This window comes from Rhinolophus hipposideros (assembly GCF_964194185.1).
Source record: "Rhinolophus hipposideros genome assembly, chromosome: 1".
Classification (NCBI taxonomy): domain Eukaryota; kingdom Metazoa; phylum Chordata; class Mammalia; order Chiroptera; family Rhinolophidae; genus Rhinolophus; species Rhinolophus hipposideros.
The window spans coordinates 79,669,535-79,692,763 of record NC_138047.1 but is presented as its reverse complement, the minus strand read 5'-3'; the positions used below and the strand labels follow the sequence as shown (position 1 = coordinate 79,692,763).

The 23,229-nt window shown below is 38.1% G+C and overlaps 1 protein-coding gene across 1 annotated transcript in view; it reads left to right on the top strand.

The window, feature by feature from the left end:
- Positions 1-2,925: 2,925 nt before the first annotated feature.
- The window catches only part of DKK2 (dickkopf WNT signaling pathway inhibitor 2), a 77,667-nt gene continuing 57,363 nt past the window's right edge, over positions 2,926-23,229 (top strand). Inside the window, exon 1 of the mRNA XM_081045174.1 lies at positions 2,926-3,860. Coding sequence (XP_080901300.1) covers positions 3,639-3,860 — 222 coding nt within the window. The 5' untranslated portion in view covers positions 2,926-3,638. The remainder of the gene's footprint in view (positions 3,861-23,229) is intronic.

Genomic DNA, 23,229 nt, shown 5'->3' with positions numbered 1-23,229 from the left:
GTAAGAAGTGATCACTAATGCAGGGAGATAGACAATGGGATGAAAAACAACAATACGGAGATGAGGTATACTGTACATTCAGCTCACTTTAGGACTAAGTATTCAGAAGGAAACCAGGATCCAGGAATAATTGCTGGGACAGTTGTAGTTTTTCTAGGAACCAAAATGACCCCATTACTGGAGCAGCAGAGTATGAGGAAAAGATGGCCAAAAGAAAAAGTGTCTAGAGTTACTTTCTTCTGGACAAGAGAACACTGTCTTTACTTCTGTAAAGCGCTGATTTTATATATTTACTCCCTAATTGATGTTATTGTACGAGGCATAAAAAAAACTATTTTTCCAATTAAGTATGAAGCATGTGTCTTCATACTTATGAAAGCACACATGAGAAAAACACACATGGGTGATTATGATAGTATTTCTGACGTGTTTATTTGCAATTTGTTGATTTTGTGTGTGCATATCTACTTGTATATGTATGGGTTATGTGTGTTAATTTTGGTCTGTTACACAATGTTACAGAGAGCATTTGGACCATGAATGAAATTAGTTTTTACCTCCTTTTTAGTGTAAGGTGTAGCTGTGTGTATTTTAGCATTTGATTTCATAGTATGATTTTGTTTTATATATAGAGGAGAATATTTGTGCAAGTAAATTTCATGTGAATTTTGATTTTTAAGTGTATTTGTAAAACTTTGCTTTTGGAGCTTGTAGGGTATTGTGTAAGCCTCTGAGATAATCTCTTTGTCGTGATACCCTGAGCCTTGAGGAGTTTCTTGAAAGTAAATACGCTGAGCTTGACATCACTTTTCTTAGCAGTACTTATCACAGGAGTTAGGTGGGATCTTAATTTGGTTGGAGGTAAAGAAAGATGGAACTGACAGAAAGAGGCAAAATATGTCAAGTTTTCTCTTGGTTAGTCTGGTTTGTTCTTCAGTAGATGGTGGGTATCCACACCCTTCAAGTGGATGCAGAGTGATTTCTTGCTACGTAGTTAGCTCTCTTTTTCCATTTCCTTTTGTTCTAAAATATTCTTGAAAAATATCAACCAGAAGACTTCTAACTTAACATTCTCCATTTCTCTAATGTTTTCTAATTGGCAAGTCAGAATAAAGGCCAAAAATATAACCTTGTGCTGAAGTCTAAGTTCTGAATCCCAAGTTCTTATTTATAGAGTAGGGGTCAGTTTCCTTGCCCTCCACTAGTGCCTGGAATGCTCCGTTTGTCATTACAAGTCCATTCCTGAGCATATTTTTAAAAAGTGAAAAAAATTTTTTTTTATTTTAATGTGAAAATTTCTACCTTAAGGAAATACAAGACAATCCAAAGATAAGAAACTGGAGGGTTCCTCGAGTTTTAATTCCCTTTTACCTGTGTATTAAAAAAAGAAAAATCTTTCTGAAAATGAATTCCATGGCAGACAGCCTCACAGATTGGGGCAGCCCAAATTGCAAAGCTTGTGCTGTCTGGAAGAACCTAGCTATAAATTCATACTTTAGAACTCACTCCTTTTGGGGGTGGGGGAGAAAGGAGTCACTAGCATTCTCACTTAGCGACATGTTAAATGCATACTCCTGTACGTGTTGGTGTGTGCCAGAATCAGGTGTGAAAGCTAAGGAACCCAGGTACGAAAATTCTAGCGTGCAGCTAGAGAGAACCTCCTACCCTAGCAGCTAGCCGCCAAGCTGTGCTGCATTGCCTCGAGTTCTCAGCGTGCAGGCATTAAAGGCCGAGAAGGAGAAAGGCGACAACTTCCCAACATCCCCTCACATTGCTTTGGAAGCCTTGGCTCCTGACAGCCAAACCTCTCCAAGCCCAACCTCTCCAAGTTGCCTGTGACAACTTGTCTTTCGCAGTAGTTCAGAGCCAAGTCCGGCCGCTGCCACTGGCGCCCCCAAGCGCCGCGCTCTGGCCCGCCTGCCACAGCCCCTCTTGGAGTCTCCTTGGACCTTCGCAGAAGCGAACGGGACTTGGAGAGCCGCGGAGTCTGGCAGATAAGGCTTCCCATGGAATTCCCGGGGGCTGGGAAGCAGAAAGCCGAGGAAGGCAGGACTCAGTGGCTCCCCAGCCCCCGTTCATGCCCGTCTGGGATTTCCACTTCGCAAAGAGGGCACTTCGCCTGGCATGGTAAAGATGCCGGGTGGAGCTGTAAGGTTCAAACCTTCGGAGCATACTCAGGAGCGCCTCATTCCTCCCAGCCCCTCAGAGACAGGGACATTGGCTGCGTGTGTGGTGGAGTGGGGGCTGGAGGGCGGAGAATATCTGAGACTAGAAAGTCCTAAACGCCTCCCAGGAGGGAGAATAGACGCAGCTTCCCAACTCTTCTCTAGCATTCTTCTCCCCAGTTCCAAAGCCCCTATTCGGATCCGTTGGGTACCCCCAGGCTCAGTAACACAGCGCTAGCCTCACACGTCCCCTGGGAGGCAGAGGCTAAGACTCAACTCGAGCGTACTAAGCCTGTAGTATTAATGCCCAGATGCTGACTGACTTCCCTCGGTCTTCTGCAGGCTTTTCTAGTGCTCCTTTCCGAGTCAGGGACTGGAGATGGGCTGGAAACCGAAGGAAGGGTGCTAGCTGTCCCGAAGCGCACTGGCGCCTTGCCCCTCTTCACTTCCACATTTGCACTCCGCCTGTTTCCACAGGTCCTTCCACCTTCTGGAGCTGTTGTTAGGAATTAGGAGCCCTTATTTTCCTCTGGGGGTGAATACCATTTTCTCAATTGTTGAGGGCTGGGAGAAGATGGGAGGGAGAGAGAAGGAGAAGCGGGAGGGGAAGTCGCAGCGGGAAGAAGAGGGAGGCGGGAACATGGTGGGGGGGGTTGAGAGAAACGTTTTCACTCTTTGTCACTCGTGAATTGGGGGCGGAGGGAAAAAAAAACACACTATGAGAAGCTATAAAAAGCAAAGGGGGCTGCGGTGAGAGAGCAGACTCAGAGAGGGAGACCGCGCGGAGCGAAGGGACAGCTCCAGAGCTTTGCGGCGGCGTTCCTGGCACCAGTTGGCTGACGGGTGTGAATTGGAGAAGAACCCTTCGGGGCGACTGTGCGTGCGCGTGAGGGAACCTCATTGCCTCAGACCTCGAGGGTCTGCTCTGGGTGCGGTTCCTGATCCCCCTTTCTAGCGTCCGCTAACGTTGAAAAGGAGGACTTGAGTCCTGCCAAGGTTGAGACATAAAGGGGAGGGAAGGAAAAGAGGAGAGGAAAGCAACTGAGGCCGAAGGAGAAGGAACTAGTGTGGACCTCCTGAGCAATTTTAAGAGGGGGATTGGACCGCGAAGATCCGGGCGGGACCACGGAGGTGCGGGGCCAGGAGCAGCGGAAACGGTGCGGGGCTGGGTCTTCTTGCACCGCGGGTCACGCCTCCTTGGCTAGAAGGCGTCTCGCCTTTGATTGCTTCCAGTTACTACAGAACTTCCTGCTCTGGTGGAGAACTGGGTCTTCCTTGGGTCGCGCTCACTCCTGGTTTGAGGCGTGCGACTAAGTTCACACGGTCCTGGGCCCCCGAAGCCAAGTGGGGTTAGGGGTACAGAGTCTGCGAGCCTCCGCACCCCAAGTGAGGGACCTGGTGTTGAGGTCCTCCCTCCCCTTGCATCAGTACCCCGCCGGGTTTTGCGCCTCCCCGGGGACCCCTCGCCGGGAGATGGCCGCGTTGATGCGGGGCAAGGACTCGTCTCGCTGTCTGCTCCTACTGGCCGCGGTGCTGATGGTGGAGAGCTCACAGCTGGGCAGCTCGCGGGCCAAACTCAACTCCATCAAGTCCTCTCTGGGCGGGGAGACGCCTGCACAGGCCGCCAATCGATCTGCGGGCACATACCAAGGACTGGCTTTCGGCGGCAGTAAGAAGGGCAAAAACCTGGGGCAGGTAGGAAAACACTCCAAATACACTCTACATCCAGGAGAGGGAGGGAGCAGCGCTCTTGGACGCGTGGCCTTCGCGCCCCTCGACTTTCCAGTGGGTGCCCCCAGGGGTGGCGCTCACAACAGCTGCGGAGGGGATCCTCGAGCGGGTCGGGAGGGCGGAGGTGGCTGGGTGGCTGGGTGGCTGCTGGTGCTGGAAGGCGTGGAGCGCTCGGGTTAGGGTTCTGCCTCACCTTTGCTTTGCGTCGCGGTCATGTACCGAGACCTAGTGCGTATGGATGTGGAAAGTGGCCGGAATGGTCCTTTTCCAAATGTAACGCTGCGGTGCAGAGGATGATGTTAATAGCTAACACGTAGCAACTCGCACTGTTCTAAGAGTTTTACATAGTCTACTTAGCCGTCACAACCCTACGAGTTAGGCGCTGTTACCGTCCTCATTCTGCAGATGACGAAGTTCAGGCACAAAGTGTTTTCCCAAGGCACACAGCTAGTTTAAATGGCAGAGCGGGATTCCAATCCCAACAGGCTGAGTAGGTGTTCAGGGCTCTCAACCGTTACATTTTGCAATCTGGAGGCGGCGTACCCCTTTCAGGTTCTCCTTCCCTCCCAACCTCTTTCTCCCTTCCAAGAAGATCACAGAGAGAAAACTTCAATGGGCCCGCATTTCTGACTCCCGTAGAATTGTAAATAAATCATACGGGGCGAAGCAAAATAATGAAGTGACAATGACAGCATCTTTGGCGCGGTTGGCCAGGGTGCGGGCGACACAGCAAAGAAGTCGCCAGAGGCATTTTTTGCAAGAGGGAATTTTCCGCGGGCGTCTCTATCTCAGTCACACAGATTGACAGTCACATGCAAACAGTAGACATACACAGAGACAGGAGCGCGCACACTCTGCACCAGCGGTGGCTGGCGCGCAGCAGCCAGGAGAGGGGGCTCTGTGGGCACTGGGAACCAACACAGCTCCCCCTTCCGCTCCTTTTGTAGGAAACCCAAACCGAAAGCCAGTTTGCCAAACAGCACACGCACTTCTCACAACTGTCAAACCTTGAAGGCAGCTTATTGCCACACAGATCCCGGGTTTCCTTGTTTCGTCAAAGAAGCCAACTGCAGCCGCTGTGTGCGCTCTCGGTGTCCTCTGCTGCCCCTGTCCCCATCGCAGTGGCCGGGTGAAGGTTGACAGCGAGGGCCAGTCCTGGATGGACAGCAAGGGAAGACTTGGCCCGCACTTGGCCCCCTACTGCCCTCTCACGGGACAGTTTTGCTGGTTTTGCAGTTTCAGAATGCTTCTTGGGCTTTGAAATGTCAAACATTTCAGCTATCCTTTCAAAAGGAATACAAAGTCTGAGATCATAGAATTTTTTTAAACGTCTCAAGGGAAATGAGAGGCTATACATATGCATATACACTACGCTCATACATATCCTTGGCACATTCTCACACAAGTCACATACCTCCACCCTTACACGACCAGTATCGTTCCCTTTTTCCTTCCCTCAGAACCACCCTGACATTTTCCATACGAATAGACTTAACCTTCTCTTAGAAGTTCATCATGAAACAGGGCAAAGGTTGCAAAGCAAGAATGCTCTCAATCCACATCATTAGACGTATCTTTAATGCTACTTACTGACTTCAAATTCCACCTTATCAGTTGTTGAAAAGAGTGTGCTGTTTACTTCAGCCAAGGATAGAGAGATAGATCCAATGATCTTTTGAGAGTGCTTTCTATTCTAATCCATGCACTTTCTTTGAGTTTCTGTAAAGAACTTTCTTTACAGAAGAGTTTCTGTCACCACTGGGCCCGAGCAGCTGACGTTCCATAGTCAAATTATCACTTATGTCAGCACTGTCACTAGCCATGGGGTTACATGGACTAGACTGAGGGATGCGCCCGGGAATCCAGCTTATCCTTTATGTTTTGATATCTGTATATAAATACGTATAAAATCTTTGGTTATTTTGCTATCTCTAAATATCTGTTCATTAAATAGGTTGAAACTCTATTTGCATGTCTTTAAATTGAAGATTATTTATTTTAGAAATAATTTGAATTGAGTTGACTTTCTCATATCCTCTCCATAACTTAGTGATTCTATAGAATACATTTTATTATATTTATTTAACAGTAATACCAGACACTTAAAATTTGACATTTGGGTTTGTGAGAAAATTGGAACCTATCAGAGATAATGATAACATAAAATAAAGCATTGAGTTGAATTGCAGGAAGATAGCTGGAAAATGAGAGGACTATCTTTTTACATTGGGTAATCTGAAATGTGTATTGTTATAAAGAAACAAATAGAAAAATGTCTCTTCTTTGGAGTAGGAAGAGGATTATTTGAATATTTATGGGTCTCTTCATCCCACTAGTTGTGTGGTTACCAAAATTCTTACTACTTTTATTTTCAATAATGGAATGAAAATTAGAAAGACTATTAGAAAGGGAAGATGTTGCTTCCTTTTATGGAGAAAAACTCTAGAATTGAAATGTAGCTAAGCTGAATTTTTATCTATCATAATAGAAAAATATGATTGATTGAGAAGGTTGGAAATTAAGTGCTAACTGATCAAACTAGTTAATTCTATAGTGTTATCCTGAGGCCTAATAAGTTGAATTTTCTTCCCTTTCCCCCATCCTTTACTGGTGATGCTGAAATAAATACATTTCAGAGATGCAGGAACAAGGAACTGTAAGATGCAATTTCAAGTAGGCATATTAGACAGTCTTTGATTTTCTTTTCTGTACTGAAAATTATCTATTTTTTTGTGATTTACTTTTAGGATAGAGAATTAAAATAAAAAAATGTATTGCCACTGCAGAAGAAATTATTGAAGACATTTAATGATTCATTAATCTATAAAAGTGAAAATGAGACTAAACGGGAACTAAGGTTTTCTTGATTCACTTTAGTCTAATTTCATAACATTCTTATTTATAGGGATGCTACTTGTGATAGGCAAGGTGGATTTTTTCAAATCACTCCTGGAAAATGAGCCTTTGAATTTTGGGAACAATTTATAGGGCTCTCAAAGAAAATAAGTGTTCTCTAGAGGTGTTACAGTTCTCATTCTTAGGTTTGCTTTCAAAGACACAGCTGTATGTTATAATGGAAACTGATAAAGAAAATCGAATGTGGTAGTATTCAGGGGATTTGTACAGAGGTAGCAAAAATGATTTTGATGAATTATTCACATTGATGTTTTAATTTGACTTTCTGTTTTGCATCTATCAGTTTTACGATATACATATATATGATATATATATATTTACGATATATATATATTTACGATATATATATTTACGATATATATATATCATAAAACTGATATATATATATAGGATAAATTAGGTTGTAGGATTGTTATTAACCTATATATGTATGTCCACATTTATATACTTCAGTTTCTTAAGAGACTACTGCATATTTTCTAAATCAAAGTTAATTTTAAACAAAATCTTCAGAGCATGTATTTCGATTAAGTACACTGTTGCTTGACATAACCTCTAGGATTTGAGGTATCAACTTTTACAGGCTATTGCATAAACAAATTTAAAAAAGAGCAATTTATAAAATAATTTTAACTTTGTAATTTATAATGATTTTATTTTAATTTGTTTTGTGAATAAAAAACCTTCTGGATTTGTGTTTGTAATTGTTTCTTTTAGTCTTTATCCTTGCTTTGTCTTTTTGAGACAAGCAGATTATTTTGAACACAATATGTAGGATTTTGAAAGATTTTTAAAAGTTATGAGTAGGACTGTGAAGATAATTATATTTTAAAAGTAGATAAGTTTCCTGACATGTGTTTTTAAAAGAAGCTGAAACTGGTTTAACATAAAACCAGATTCCCTGATTTTCTTTCAATTAATATAACTTGGACTTTGAAGGACAGTGGTTTGGATGAAATTATGTTGTGAAAACAGAATGCTTGAAATACTTTGAAACTGAAGCTTGAGGGAGTTGGTGAGAGAGTACTAATACTTATATATCGCATTTTCTTTAATAAAATGCTGTATGGATTTATACACACAAACATTCATGAAATTACTCGTTGAAATAAACTATACTTTATTTTCCGTAGATGATCTCCTCACTTTTTGAAATTATCCATGACTTTTTTTTTAACCCCAGCTCAACTTGCCCCTGCTGGAAAGTAAATATCTGCTATCTCCTCTGGACATCAACTAACACTAAATGTAATCGAGAAAGCAAATCATTTTTAAAATTAAATTTTCCAAAATGAAACGATTTTGAAACAATCTGCACTAAGATTCCTTTCCTTTCACTCTGAATAATAGAGAATTGATGATAGTTGATACAAGTGGAAGGTTACCTTGTGAACAGCAAGAAAACTATTTTAATGATAATCTAAGCATGACCATCCATCATTTTATTTTTGCACTAGAGTAGACAGAGCAAGGGACAAGGTTATTTAAACTCACTCCAGCTGTGACTTTGACCCTACCATAGTCTTCTTTAGTACTCCTCTCCCGTACAAACTCCTTCCCAGGATGTTTCATGTCTTACAGTTTCTAAAGCAGAGAAAGTGGTGTAATAGAAGGATAACTGATCTATTCTGTCCTAGGAGAGTATTGCCATTTCCTCTTCTTTTCCCTGCATGGTCATTTTAATTGTACATCATAATAATCTGTTAAATTACAAAGGCATTTTACAATACACTGGATATTTACCATTTTAGACTCAGTCTCCTCTGGCTGTTCATTCTTTGGCATTGATGGAACATCAAAATGGAATCTTATTTCTGTCTGTGACTCCCTGTGGGCACTTTAAAGTCATCTTACTTCATTATAACTCTAGCCACTATACTCATCTATAAAAAGGAGATAAAGCTGCTCCTACTTATTTATCTGACCTTTGAAAAGATTTAGGAGATTTTGTGTCTGTCTGTGTCTCTTATTGAGTCATTGAAAAAAAAATCTGAGGCAAAACCCAAAAGGAAAAAAAAAATAGTAATTAATAGATAGACGTTTTCATTGTGTAGGATTATTTTAAGGTTACATAGAAAGATTAAATATGGAAAATTTAGTCTTACTATTTCAGGTAAGCAGAAGTTAATTTTCTCTTCCTCTTCTGTCCACTCCTGCCAGGAACTAGAGAGGAACAACGTATTTTTCTCTAGTTGTTGGATTTTTTTAGAAAAAGTATAAACCAGTCTCCCAAACAAAGAGGTTAACTAATATAAAATAAGGGGAATTTTTGATAGGAAAATCTGTCCACAGGAAGAAAAGTCACAATCCAAGTATTTTAAATAGTGGCTTCCCAATGAGCCTCTCGTGCAAACAACTTTGGGTCACTGCCCACCTCTTTGGGTTCAAAGCAAAGAGGGAAGTATGCAAATAACACCAATATGTAATTGGAAGTCCTTAAGAAGAGCTCATCCCATCAATCCTGGACTTTGTAATGTTAAAGTGAATCAGAGAAGACTTTAAGGCAAAGGGATTTCACTATCAGATCGAAATTGTTGTACGTTAACTCAAGTAATTCATTTATATAGCACTAAAAACAGATTATTCTAACACTTATTTCACAAACACTGAACCTGTGTAACAGATTATATTTTTGTGATCTTAATACTAGTTTAAATTTATCTATGTGCTCCAAATAATAAATGTGAAATAAAATCAGCAAAACACAAAAATAGTAATTTTTGTAAAAAAATTAAAAGAATTTCTCTTCCATAGTCAAATAAAAGGGACGAATGTGCATCAGATATCCTTTTTAAATGTGTTACAGTGTCTAATTTAATTGGTAGATTCAATTTATGTATTATAATTTGGTACACACAATAGCTTAAATTTAAATATTTCCTAATCATACAACATTTTAACTGTCCCAATCTCTCTGAAGCAACCAAATAAATGAAATGAATGAATGAATAAGTACATTAAATGGCAAAACAAATCAAAGCATCACAATTAGGGGGAGTGACTTCTTCAAGTGGTGGACCTAACCAAATATTTTTAAAAATATGTTAGCTCTCCATATGATGCTTTATCATGTGGAAAAAGAATGTTTTTTTCTTCTGGGTACTGGAAGAAAAGAGTGATCTTAAGACATATTATTTCCTTAAACTTACAAGTAGTTATAGCACACATTACATTTAGTAAGAGGTTCCATTTGTTGATTATTTACTCTGTGCCAGGCACTGCTCCAAATGCTTCATTTGAATTAACTCTTGATTTTTTTTCAGCAGCCCTTTGAAGCAACTCCTAGTACCATCCTTATTTTTATCAAGGATGAACTACTTTATAAATGATAAAACAATAATTCTCCTGAGGCCCAGAGAAGTTGAGCAATTTGTGCATGTCACACAGTAGTGAGTGGAGAAAGCCAAAATATAAACCTATGCAAAATAATGTCCGAGCAGGCTATCCTGCTACAATTTGCTAAGGTTATTAAGAGGATTTAAGAAGAACATGGACCTTTATTTTATTCTCTCCTCTTGTATTTTCTAATGATATAGGTATAGCTGTGAGTTCATAAACAGCAACAGTACAACCCAAGCCCTCTATTGCTGCCAACTGCTACTCCGAGATGCTTAGTGTATGTTAGTGCTTCAAAGGCAGGCATCAGAGCAGTACACTGTTTTCATCTCTGCCTTTACTTGTATCCCTGCCAGTAATTCTTCACTGTCATCAAGAAAAATACACACACATGCTTTTCTGTCTTCTACTCTTTCCTAATAAATTATGGTGTAAATTATAGTAGAAGGGAATGTTGTCGGATAAATCCTATTTCTTTTCTTTGCTCATGGCAGCCACCCCACACTCCTCATACCCATCTCTCTGCATCTGAGTGCCACCATGTGCCCACTGACAGCAGCAAGCTGGGGGCCTTCTCAATGGCCTCCCCACCATGGCTTTAAGTCAGTTCAGCTGGCAGCCCTCACACTCTGATCAGACAAGGAAAGTTGTCGAGGTGTAAAGCCTACTAATAATCCTATTGCTTTTTGCTTCCTTTTGCTTCCTCATAGCTGCCTTTCAGATACTCTAGTAGCACTACAGCACTGCCGTTTCTCAATAGGCATTACGTCCTGGCTTGTCACTCACTCGCTTAACGTCTTTGGAAAAGTCACTGAATTCTGGTTCTTTTTATTTTTAAATCTGTAAAATAGGATAACAATAACAACGGCACCCATAATAGTAAGAATACTTATCTTACAGGGCAACAAAGAGGAAGATAAAAGTGCATGCAGTTATTGTGCGGATGTCATTAACACTATTACCATCGCAGAAATAAGTAAGGTCACATGCTCATGCACAAACTAGAAAGTGGCTGCTTACTCTTCCCCAACAAGTTGGGCAGGGGTAACTAAATGAATGCACGTCGTGTACATGGAGGAAACAAAGGAACTAAATTACACTAAAGCCAAGAATTGTAAAACAAAACAGAACAAGACAAAACACACACACACACACACACACACACACATTTCTGGTATTGAATGTTAACACTAAGAGGGATGGTAAGTCAGTGTTGTCTTGGAAAAAAATAAGCAAAATACTACATAATTGAGTAATTGGTGAAATTATACAGAAGCAAGGGAATACCAGGCATTAAAAATAGAATCATGATAAGTGAAGGTCCTAACAACCACTGCAATATTAATTATTTAAGCACAGGAACTGAAACAATTGGAGAACATGTTAGAGTCTGCTGCCAACAGCATTAATCTGATATTCTCCAAAGTAAGATGGCCTCTGTAAAGGCAAGCTTCTTGACACTTGCTGTACAGTGCCTGGGGTCCAGAGTGTTTGCTGAGAATCTGGAAGGTTTACAACCCTCTTTGTGTCAACTGTCCTGCTAACAGGACTCAGAAATTCAGGGCTCATTATTCCCATTTCCTTTTCTCCACTTTCTTTTTGTCTTGTTTGAGGATTTTTTGTTTGTTTGTTTTTCATTTTTCATGATTCAGGTAATTTGGAAATATTTAAACACTGATAAATTGAGAGTGAAAGTCATGTTGTTGAAGTATGTGATAAATTCTGTTAGCGTGTTGGAAACAAGCTATTTGCAAATAGGCATTTATATCTAATAATGAACTAAAAAAATCATCCAAATGTGAGGACAGGGGAAAATATTGTCATTTAAAACCACTTGAAATGATAGCTATATTCAAATCACAGACTTCACTTGCTCATTCTAGCTTCACTTCATCTAACCTTTTGAAATTTGGCTCAGCAGGCATTTTGTTAATTTGTCTCTTGAAATCCAAAGTCTTTTTTCCAGTAACCAACCTCTGTACTTTGTAACCTGTTGTCTATCCTTTCCACCTAATATAGCCCCTTGCTTTTGTAATATTACATATTTCTCTTTTCCTCTCTGGCTCATTCCTCTTTCTTACTTTGGTTCCTCTACAACATTCTACTCATGAACGTGAGCATTTCCCACATTCTCTCCTCAGTCCTCTTTTCTTTCTGCTTCCTTTTCTCTTCTTTGCTGATATTTCCTTCTTTGGAATCATTACACATATGCAGATATCTACGTTTAGCTTGATTAAACTGCTGAGCCCTTTGCATGCTTAACTTTTTTGGAACTTATTCCAGAAATAAACAAAAAATACGCCATATCAAAAATTAAGCCTTTTATGTCAGGCAACCAAGTCTTCAAATTGTTAGGCAACCAAGTCTTTAGTATTTCTCATAACTTTCAAAAAGACTGCTAAAAAGTGCCCTAGATTAGAATAAGGCAGGCCTAAAGAATCCAGTCTGATTGCCCCAAATCTTCTCAGGCTCTGGTATGTGTCATCACTCAACTGGCAATTAAAGAAAGCTGTGCAGATTATTGTCAAGACAGGTGCGTTTGCTTCTAGATCCCTACTTACTTGATGTTTGGGATTTTAATGGCCTTCAATTTTTTTCTCTATGCTAGACTTGTTAAAGCAACTAATGTCTGATTGGAATGTGCAAGTGTCTATTATTTATGCTCATAAAATGTCACACATTATAATATGCACATGCATATTTTAAGCAATATCTAATGTTTGTTTTTATAGTTTAAATATACTAAAGAGGGTGTTTCTTTTTTGCTGCTTCCTATTTTATGAATAATTATTTGTTATTTTACTGTGAAGAACCTCCTTAACATTTACTTTCAATTTTATAGACTCTTAAAAGTGCTTGGATATTTAATAAACGAATAAGAAGATTCTTCAAATGTGCCTACTCATTGTTCAAGATGGGAACCTTGTAGAAAGAACAAAGAGAATTGTTTGTCAACTATGACTTTCAAGAACTTGTACAACAGGCTAGAGTGGGCATAGTCAGAGTGGAAGATACATTAAAAATAACTTACTTTAACTCGCTCATTTTACACATAAGGGAACCAAATTAGGAGACTTGCCATGATGTGTCCAATGTACTACAGATAGCCAGTGCCTGTGACAAAGGAACTTCTCCTGGAACTTATGTCACCTGACTTCCAACACAAGCCTTTCAAATAATCCAAAGCAGGGCTTTCTGTTAAAGACGCAACAACAAAGCTCTGTAGAAGGATGAAATGTAGTTGACTAAGAAACTGGTAGGAGATAAATTATATGTAGAGCTCCTTTTCAGCTCTAAATTTGTGTATGTCAAAATATATTATCAAAGAACACAATGTCATGATGACCACCATGTCAGATGCAAACAAAACTGATGAAAGAAAGTGGCTTTGGCTATATGTCTTTGCTCACTTTTTTAGTCATGACACTTCAATGACTTGATGAGCAAGAAAGCTGGCTGGAGAAAGTCTGCCCTGGAACAGCAGGAGCACAGAAAAGAAGGGAAGAAAATAGTGGTGGGCTGCTGGGAACCCTAATTGCTTGACCTTTGTGCAAACATCATCTGGGATAGAGACCAATGGCTTTCAACTTTTATGACAGAGATGCATAGAAAATATATATTTTACATTATGATCCAGTACATACACAACAGTCCTGAAAAAAGTTTTGAAAAGATTCTTACGATGGGTAATATAGTGAGATGAGCTTTTTTTTCTTTTTTTTTTAAGTCCTTTTCTTTTGTTCTGTTCTCTGGTCGTGACTCATTGAATTGATTGTTAAAACCCATGGTTTGAAAACCACTGATTCATTAGACTACTGTCCTCGGCTTGCAGGGACTTTACGGCCCTGTGCTTGGAGATTAGCAGTACTTCAGGAATCATCCCCGGTAAGGGGAGGTAGAAAGCAGAGGCAGACAGGTCTTCATGGAGAGGAGCAGCCATCATGGCAGCCCTCTCCCACTTTCCCTTCTGCAACTGCATGTCAGCCCCTTGGATTAGATAGACGTGGTGGGCCTCTTCCCCTGTGGATGTGCTTCACCTCTGCCTCTCTTTCCACTTCCATGAGTACGTGACTAATAACTATGCTGCATTTGGTGCTTGCTTGTATCAGGCGTGTTTAATCTGAAGAATCTGTGCTCCCACAGTAGTAATGTTCTTTCTGGGTGTATGCTATGTGTGCCATTTATTTCTAAGACTATGCAGTTGAGGGTGGTTACAATTTCCACAGCAGGTAAACCTGGAGGAGCATGGGATATAAATTCAGAAGTCCTGGATACCCTTTTTTAAAATATGCTGGACCTGGAAGAAATTATCTAATACCTTTAAGCCTTAGTTTTCTCATCAGTAAAATGGTAGTCATAATAATAGTGTCTTTTTCCGTCTCTGCAAAATATGAAATATTGCTTATTTACATTAATATCATTAGACATTGCTTTACAAAAAATAAATAAATAGGGCCTTTCCACTTTGAATTTATTTCTGGAGGAAAAATTAAATTAGAATTAACACAAGAATTAATCTAGTTGGATTTTATGATTCTGGAATCATAAATTCTGTTTGGATAGATTGCTTTTTTTTTGTTTTTTTTTTTGTTTTTTTAGTAGGTAGAGAGATTGAAAGTGGAAGGTGTTTTTTTTTTTGGTTTTGTTTTACTTTTTTTTGCCTGGTTTTATTTTCTTGGATTTCTTTTAAAAATTTCAGTACCAGTAGGAATACTGTACATTTCTGATTAAAATTTAGTTTTTTTGTTTTTTTGTTTTTTTAAATTCTTGCAAGCTACTAACAGCTCTCTTGCCTCCTGTTAGAATATCCTGCCAATGCCATTTAAGAAGAGCCTTATGCCTTTTTATTCTACCAGGTCTGAGATGTGCTACTATTTATATATTCTTAAAACCTCTTGGAAAGGCATAAGAGTCTTAATGACAGAGTTAAGTGTATTTTTAAAGCTCTGAAACTAAATTGACGGTCACATTTTGGGCACATTATAGGTACAGGGTGCAGAATGGATAAAGCTCAGGGAAATAACAAATAGTGAAATCAATTTGTATGGGCGTGACATCATATGGACTGTGACAGAGAGGAAATAAACTGTGTCAGAAATTCTTCAAAGGGAAAGTGCATATTTTTCAAAGCTGTTGAAAACATATAACGTATTGCTAAGAAAGCTTTTCCCAGTGAAAAATGTAATAACTCTGATCATTGATAGTGCAGGAATCTCACCCAACTATTTGTCCAAGTAGAAACAATGTAGGCTTCCTGCTTTCTATCTCTGCTGCTAAGCAATTCTCTAATTTACAGCAATTCTCTAATTTACAGCAATTCTCTAATTTACAGCATACAACTTCATCGATATTGATCTCTTTTGCTCCTTTCTTGTCATCCAATTGCTATTGCCTTGATTCAGACCATTATTATTTCTCGATGGACTGTTACACTATTGTAATAGTTTTGTACTTTTCCAAAATATGCTCCACATTACACCAAATGTGAACTTTCTAAAGTAAAAATCTGATCAAGCTCTTTTCTGTTTTATATCCATTTCTAGACCATGAAGTCTAAGCTTCTCAACATGGCACACAATGTCATCAATTATCTTGTTTCTCTCTACTTTGTCTCTGGGGCCACACACCGGTGAGTGGCAGAACTGGGACGTAAAGCTAAGCAGTTTCACTTGAGTTTGCTCAATCACTGTGCCATGAGGCCACCTCTCCTAAATTGGAGGCCAGAGGAACTAACTGGAAACTTTTTGCTGATATGTTTCTGAATTCAGATGTGATTAAATTCTTGTTATTTAAATTCTTCAAATATGTCAGTCAACGTGTTGATTGCTTATTTACTTCTTAGGTATATTAGATGCTATGATCACAATAAACAAATATTTATGAGACATATCCTTGGTATAGTTAACCATAGAAGCATATATAGTTTTCTTGTGGAATACAGTTGGAATTTTATGGTTGAAGGAGTCACCTAGAAACTGTCCAGTTCATACCTCTATTTCCAATACAATATTGGAACTGGCAACTTGATGAGTTTTCCTTTTTATAAAGGATACATACTTGTATCTCTTAGTTATCTAGTCATCTTAATTTTAATTATGGTAAAAGTAGGAACATTCTCCTTTCTGCTCTAAGTGAAGCATGAATAAAACGAAGCTGGATATCAATCTCTGTGTAAAAACTCTTCCTTAGTAACATAAAATGTAATCTAGTTATTTCTGTCTTCATGGATGATACCCTCTGTACCACTTCACGGACAGTAAGACTGATCTGAAAGAGTATGACTATCCCCAAAGGCAATCTAGAAAAGTTCTGTTCATGCTAAACATTATGGTGATAATGTGGAGATAGTGTCTGCCTTTTCTTTCCCAACTACTTTATAAGAAATTAAATTTTAATTTTTTCCTTTGTAAATGTCTCACTGTTCCCTGAGGAAGTCTGCTCTTAATTTTATCATTTACAGTGCGCTAAAGAAACATTAGTGAAAAGAGGTAGGCTTACAAAGGAAGTAGAAGTATGGTAAAAATTAACATAGTTGCACTAGCAGGAGGAGAATAGGCGTCTGGTGACCTCGGAATGGATGGGTAGAGGGTGTGTGTGAAGTGAAGTGGATAAGCTCTTATTACAGGTAGGGCAGAGGGACAGAATGTGTGCTGACATGGATGAAAGAAAGAAGTTTGATGAAGATGTAAATTAAAATGATGTCATAGTTAAAACAAACACACTCTAATATTATTTTTCCAAATTAGTCACTGCAGAAAACTCATTCCTTTGATATCATCATTTAGATCTTACTTTTGTTTTGAAACTATCTTCAGAAGTAGTTTACATGTTTATTTATTTTAGGCCATAACTTTATGACCATAAACAACGTTATACATATTGATTAACATACCACATTCAAAATACTTGTCTCTGAGTAGCTTCATGTTGTTTCCACAAACCAAATACCGCACAGAAGGAGAGAATGTCAAAGAAATGTGGTGTAGTTTCTGGAAACAATTCCAAAAAGTTCCAAAAGACATTTTTAGTCATAAAATCAGTATTATGGCTATAATTATAAACACTTCAATAATGACGACGATAGGTAGAAAGCCTCAGTTGGGTTTATGTCTTAAAATAAAAAAAATAAAAAAAATGTATGTAATATTATCTGGTACTGAAGTCTCCAATAGAGAAACCTGGTCAAAACTTTTGTAATATGGTTATTATTTCTCAGAGATTTTGATGTTCAGGAAGCAATTAATGAGTGCAAGCCTGCAGTAAGTTCCCTACCCAAAACCCATGCTTCTCCTGAAAGAAGAGGCAGGAAAAAAATCATGCCCAGTGTAATTCCCTGGAGACCAAACTGGTGACATACATTTCTTCAAGTGCCACTTGTTAGCTAAAATGCATACACTGAGGCCAAAAGAGGGGAAAACAAAAATCTGTCAAAGGTTATTATTATTTTTTAATGCAAACATATCCAATTAAAATTTCAGAGAAAAAGCTGAACTGCTTAACTCAGTAAAAATGTTTTTGCAATTGTTCAAATTAATGCAATGCTTCCGAAACGTTCTTTGGAAATCCTTGTAAATTTCCTTGCTTGCCTATTTGCCCTACTGCTATCTTTCCAACATGCTTCAGGAGGAAATGGCTTTTTAACAAGAAAAATCTTCTTGAAATTACATTTCCAATGGGGTCCTGGCCACACCAGCTGCAACACATTGTAACTGAATTTTAGCCTTTGTTGGTTCTCATTGTGAAAGCACAAGTGACCCACACTCAGGTCTTATGTCGCTGCCATCCCAATGATTGACTACAAATTAAAGTGTGTGCTGTGACTTCTTGTTAGAAAACACAAGCTTTCAACACAAAAGAGCAACTATATTTGATGGCCACTTAAAAAAATGAGACCAAAAATATAATTCTGGTTCTTAGTAAACATCAATAAAAAAGAGTGTAACACAATCTCACCAGTAATTCTGTTTTGTTTTGTTGTTTGTTTGTTGTTTGTTTGTTTTAAAGTCCACTTCTGGGAGAGTCAGAGACTAACTGGGAAAAATGTTCTGATGGTTGAGACAAAAATGTTTTGAATTTTCAAGGACTATTTAAAATATCTTAGGGAATCAGGCAGAGTGGCCAGAGCAAACAACAAATCCATTCTATCAGATTTAAGAATTACAAACTCAAAGAAGAGCCCATAGCAAGCATAATTAAATTTAATATAAAGATTTGAAGGAGTGACAGTTTGCAGCTATGATACATGGAAGATAAGGAAGAGAATAACTGATAGCTACCTGTGACTCAAACACAAAATCAAGCAGGATACATAGGGCAACCTCCAAATCATAGTCCTTGCCCATCATCCATAGATAATGCAGTCTGATATTAAATATGGCATAATTTCCAGTATATTCCTAGCAATATTCTACAGCAAGCATTAGTGTGGCTGGATACAGAGCAATACCTAGAGTCTTGCTTCTAGAAGATAGGGCAACTGACAGTTTTTGAGAACCTACTTTATGTCAAGAACTTTGTAGTATCTCAATCTTCTCAATACCCTAGAAGCTTCTCTTATATGCAGAATACTCAGTTAATGTTTGCGGGAGGCCGTCAGGCAAGAAGGAAGATGCTAGAGAAGTGATCATATACATTATGACAAGCTCAGCATTTGGTATCTGTGGGCCCATGATAGCTCAGCTTCAAACTTTGAGTTGTTTAATTATAATTTCAATATGAATAGTCTTACCTTTCTGAGTTACATGGGGAGACCATTTAAGCTTTTTTTCTTTTCTTTTTTTTCTTTCCTTTCCTTTTCTTTTCTTTTCTTTTCTTTTCTTTTCTTTTCTTTTCTTTTCTTTTCTTTTCTTTTCTTTTCTTTTCTTTTCTTTTCCTTTCTTTTCTTTTTTCTTTTCTTTCTTTTCTTTTTTTCTTTCTTTTTTTTAAAAAAAATTGTGAAAGTGAATGAGATTTAGATGGCCATCAGGTTATCAGGCCACCATATAGGTGGCCAACAGGTACATGAAAATATGCTCCACACTATTAATCATCAGGGAATTGCAAATCAAAACCACAATGAGACATCACCTTACATTTGTTAGAATGGCTACTATCAAAAAGACAAGAAATAACAAGTGTTAGTGAGGATGTGGAGAAAAAGGAACATTTGTGCACCATTGGTGTAGCCACTGTGGAAAACAGTATGGGGGTTCTTCAAAAAATGAAGAATAGAACTAACATATGATCCATCAATTCTACTTCTGGGCATTTATCCAAATAAAATGGAAACACTAGCTGGAAAAGATATAGACACCCCCATGTTCATTGTAGCATTATTTATAATAATCAAGATATGGAAACAATCTCAGTGTCCATTGATGGATGGATTGATAAAGAAGTTCAATCCATAAAAAAGAATGATATCTTGCCATTTGCAGCACCATGAATGGACCTAGAGGGCATTATGCTATGTGAAATAATTTAGATAGGAGGACAAATACCATATGATCTCTCTTATATGTGCAAGGTAGAAACAAACAAAAATACAAACAAACAAACACCTAGATTATAGATACAGAGAACAAATTGGTAGTTGCCAGAAGCAGTAGGTGGGCAGGGTGTGGGAAAATAAGAACTTTAAATGAAAAAAAATAAAGAAAATGGAGAGACATAATCTAATCACTGAGACTAAAGACTGACAAAATTTCAAATGTAATTAGTTTAGTAAGTACATCTGATCATTCTTTTATGTACTTCATTTTTGGTGTAACATATTTTTAATTAAACAGAGACAGATAGCACGTTTTACTGAAGCAGGCCTTACATGAACTGAGAAAGAAAAATGATCAGTGACAATCTGAATTGTGAATGATTTCTCAAGTTGGTCTATATCCCTGGATTCATTACGATTATGAGTTCATGGTTCAAGTGAATTCAAGTGAATATTTTGATCTTGGTCAAATTGGGATCTATTGAATGTAATTTGTGAAATTTATGTTATAGTTACTGCATTGTCAGAATGATATTGCAACTATAGGTATATTATAAAAATCTAAGTTTTCTTTCCATTTTCTTACCAATCTGAGGGAAAAAAAGTGAACCAGATTGTTTCTCCCATGTTGGGGTTTTATTCTGTTGTATTATAGTAATTTAATAACTTTATAGAACTGTGAACTTTAGGAACATTATCAAAGTCCTTGTCTCCTCATGTCTGAAGAAGAAAACAAAATTACCACGATCTTCCAGGGGAGTAACTGTAAATACCCATTAAAGGAAAAATAAGCAGTGTATATATCTGATCATTCCTAAAATGTAACATTGCTAAACAAGGACTTAAAGATAGTTTGTGAGACATTCTGCCCCCAAAATTGCAAATAAATGAGTGTTAGTTTATACTCTTCCAGATGTCAGTTTTAGTGCAGGGAGAAAAAGACAATTAATACTAATTGTTCAATAGATTCTGGATTGTCCACTGTGTTTCCTCTGACCAGATTTTCCTTAATGACCAGGAAGTTAAGGTGTGGGCCAAGTGTCTCATTATGTTTCAGAAAGACTAGAGAAGAGAGCTATTCCCTTGTTGGTCTGACTGTTGCAAACCCAGTGACAGGAACAGAGAGCATTTTTGGAATGTGCACATGCTTAACACCTGGAATTTTCTGAGAGTTGCAGTCATACTTCATCAGTCACCAGAATGAAAAGCCAAATGCCGATCTGAAGGAGAACTTCTGAGGCAATTCTTCTGGAGCTAGCAATATACCCTACTTGTCATCTCTCAAACATAAGCTTTTAATCCCCTCTTCCTAAAATTGTTTATTTTAAAATGTGAGAAAGGCGAAGGATGTCACAGCCGAGTTGTGAGCTTTCTCTTTAAAGTATCCCATTCTTCAAACTCATCTTCCGCAAAGAAACTGGCATTTCATGTGCTAAGCAGATGGTGTCCTGCACACTGGCCAGCCCACATGTGCAGCTGGGCCTATCTGGCACACAGGTGTCCTGATTTGGACCTTCTTGAAATTCTGACACCATACTTTCCTCCCCTGGGATGTGTGAGTTGGCTATGCTGTTTTTTTCTAGCGACAACAGATATACTGGCCTAACAACAGCTCGGACTAAGGTGATAACATAACCGTCTAACTCATACTTAGCTGGGACCCAGGGCTTTTTAGTTTTGATTTCCTCTTTTATATTATGTCTGGTCATTCATATTTCCTCCCTTCACCTTTTTGAGTTTTGGGTACTTCTCAGAAGAGTGGGAAAGTCCCTCAGAGGGGAAAAATGGTGCTGTAATAAACAAACCAACAAAAACTAAAAACTAAAGATAAATTGGTTGGCTTTTCTAATCATTGGCAAATATTGGGCAACCACATTCAAATGTTAAGTAATCTTCTTCAAGGGTTTAAAAATGAGGAAAACTAGACAAATTCATCAAGCTTTCCATAGCATTTGACAAAAACTACTGTAAAAGTAAAAGGAGATTTCAAATGTAGGCAGCAAAGAGGAAATTTAGTTGTTGTTTCTTCAGCATAATCTTTTACATAATCATTTCAGTCTTACCAAAAAATATTTCTCAGTGCAGAGCCCAGATGTTTTGAAGTTTTTGTTTTTTTAAGAAAGCAATGTTTAAGACTTCCCCATTCCTTTCCATCATAGTAATAGCTGACTCTAACAACTGTTTATAAGGAATATGGCTAGGTAGGAAAAACATTAGTGGAAATAATGAGGGAAGTAGATGGTATCAAAATTTAGAGCTTTAAATTGTATTCTTGCCCTATTACTGATTCTCTTTTTCACAGCATAATTTTGAAAATTGTGTCTCATTTATTAAAAGCTAGTATCTTCACTCAACTGTGCCCTACAAAATTTATTGGCTCTGCCTTTAGACAACCAGGCATAATTACTCAGCTCAAGAGGGAACTAAAAATTTGTTACCCAGAACCGATTTTATCCCACTGTGTTAAGATAATTCAACCATTACCACTGATTTAAAAGGAATGATATAATATGGAAGAGATATTCTTATTTCAAAAAGTGAAGAATTTATTCTCTAGAATGATGAGTTTTATATTGATTCTGGAGAACATTACAAGAGATTATAAAATTAACTATTTAGGAAAAAAGATATACTCAAGAAATAACACAGATTTACTTAGACTAAATAATGACATACTAACTTGTTATTTCTTGAACAAAGAAACTGGTATTTAGTCCTTGTCATCCATAGTCATTCCCTTTGTGATTTAATGGTTTTGTGACTTTGAACACCACTATATTCCAATGACTACCATATTTATACCTTAAGGCAAAATCTATGTCTTGAACTTCAGAATAATATAATATATCCAAGTGCCAACCTAATATTTCCACAAATAGATTTCTTAGTGACCATATCAAAATCCCATCTTTCCCTGTTTCCAAACATCCTGCCCCATGGATTTCCTTATCTCATTTGATGATAAATCCATTTATCTAATTGCTCAACCAAAAGTCTTAGATTCATCTATAACTTCTCTTTCCTCACACTCACATTCAGGCTATCAGGAATGCCCCTTAACCTTATCTTTAAAACATATCCATAAACCAAAACAGGCATTTCTACAAAGGTATGAGTTAATAGTAGCTCACAGGAAAATGACTTAGGCATTTAAATCAGGTTGAAAAAGATTACAGACAGGGCAGAGCAGACCTTCCTAAGAAAATAACTTCATATAAGGAACATATTTGTTTTATAGTTTAGGAGGTGTTTTTCTGTATACATTTAAAAACTTAAAAAAAACTGTAGCATTCTGGGAACCAATTCAATCATCAAGTCCGCTATTGCCAGGGCAGGAAAAATTACTCAAGTGTCATACCCTATAAAAACAAAAACACTTTGTAAACCCTGTTCTTTGTTAGTGGTAAGGCTGGATTCCTAAGTCACTTTCTTTACTTTAGTACCTACACAACATTAAAACCCATATATTAGCTTATTAGCTGTGTTCCCTTGATACTTTCCAGAATGTGTTTTTGTTTTTTTGTTGTCTTTTTTCCCCCTCAATGTTATGGTACATATATAGCTAACAGTGTATTCTAAGCAGATAAGTAAAATGATTTCTTAGCTTGGCAT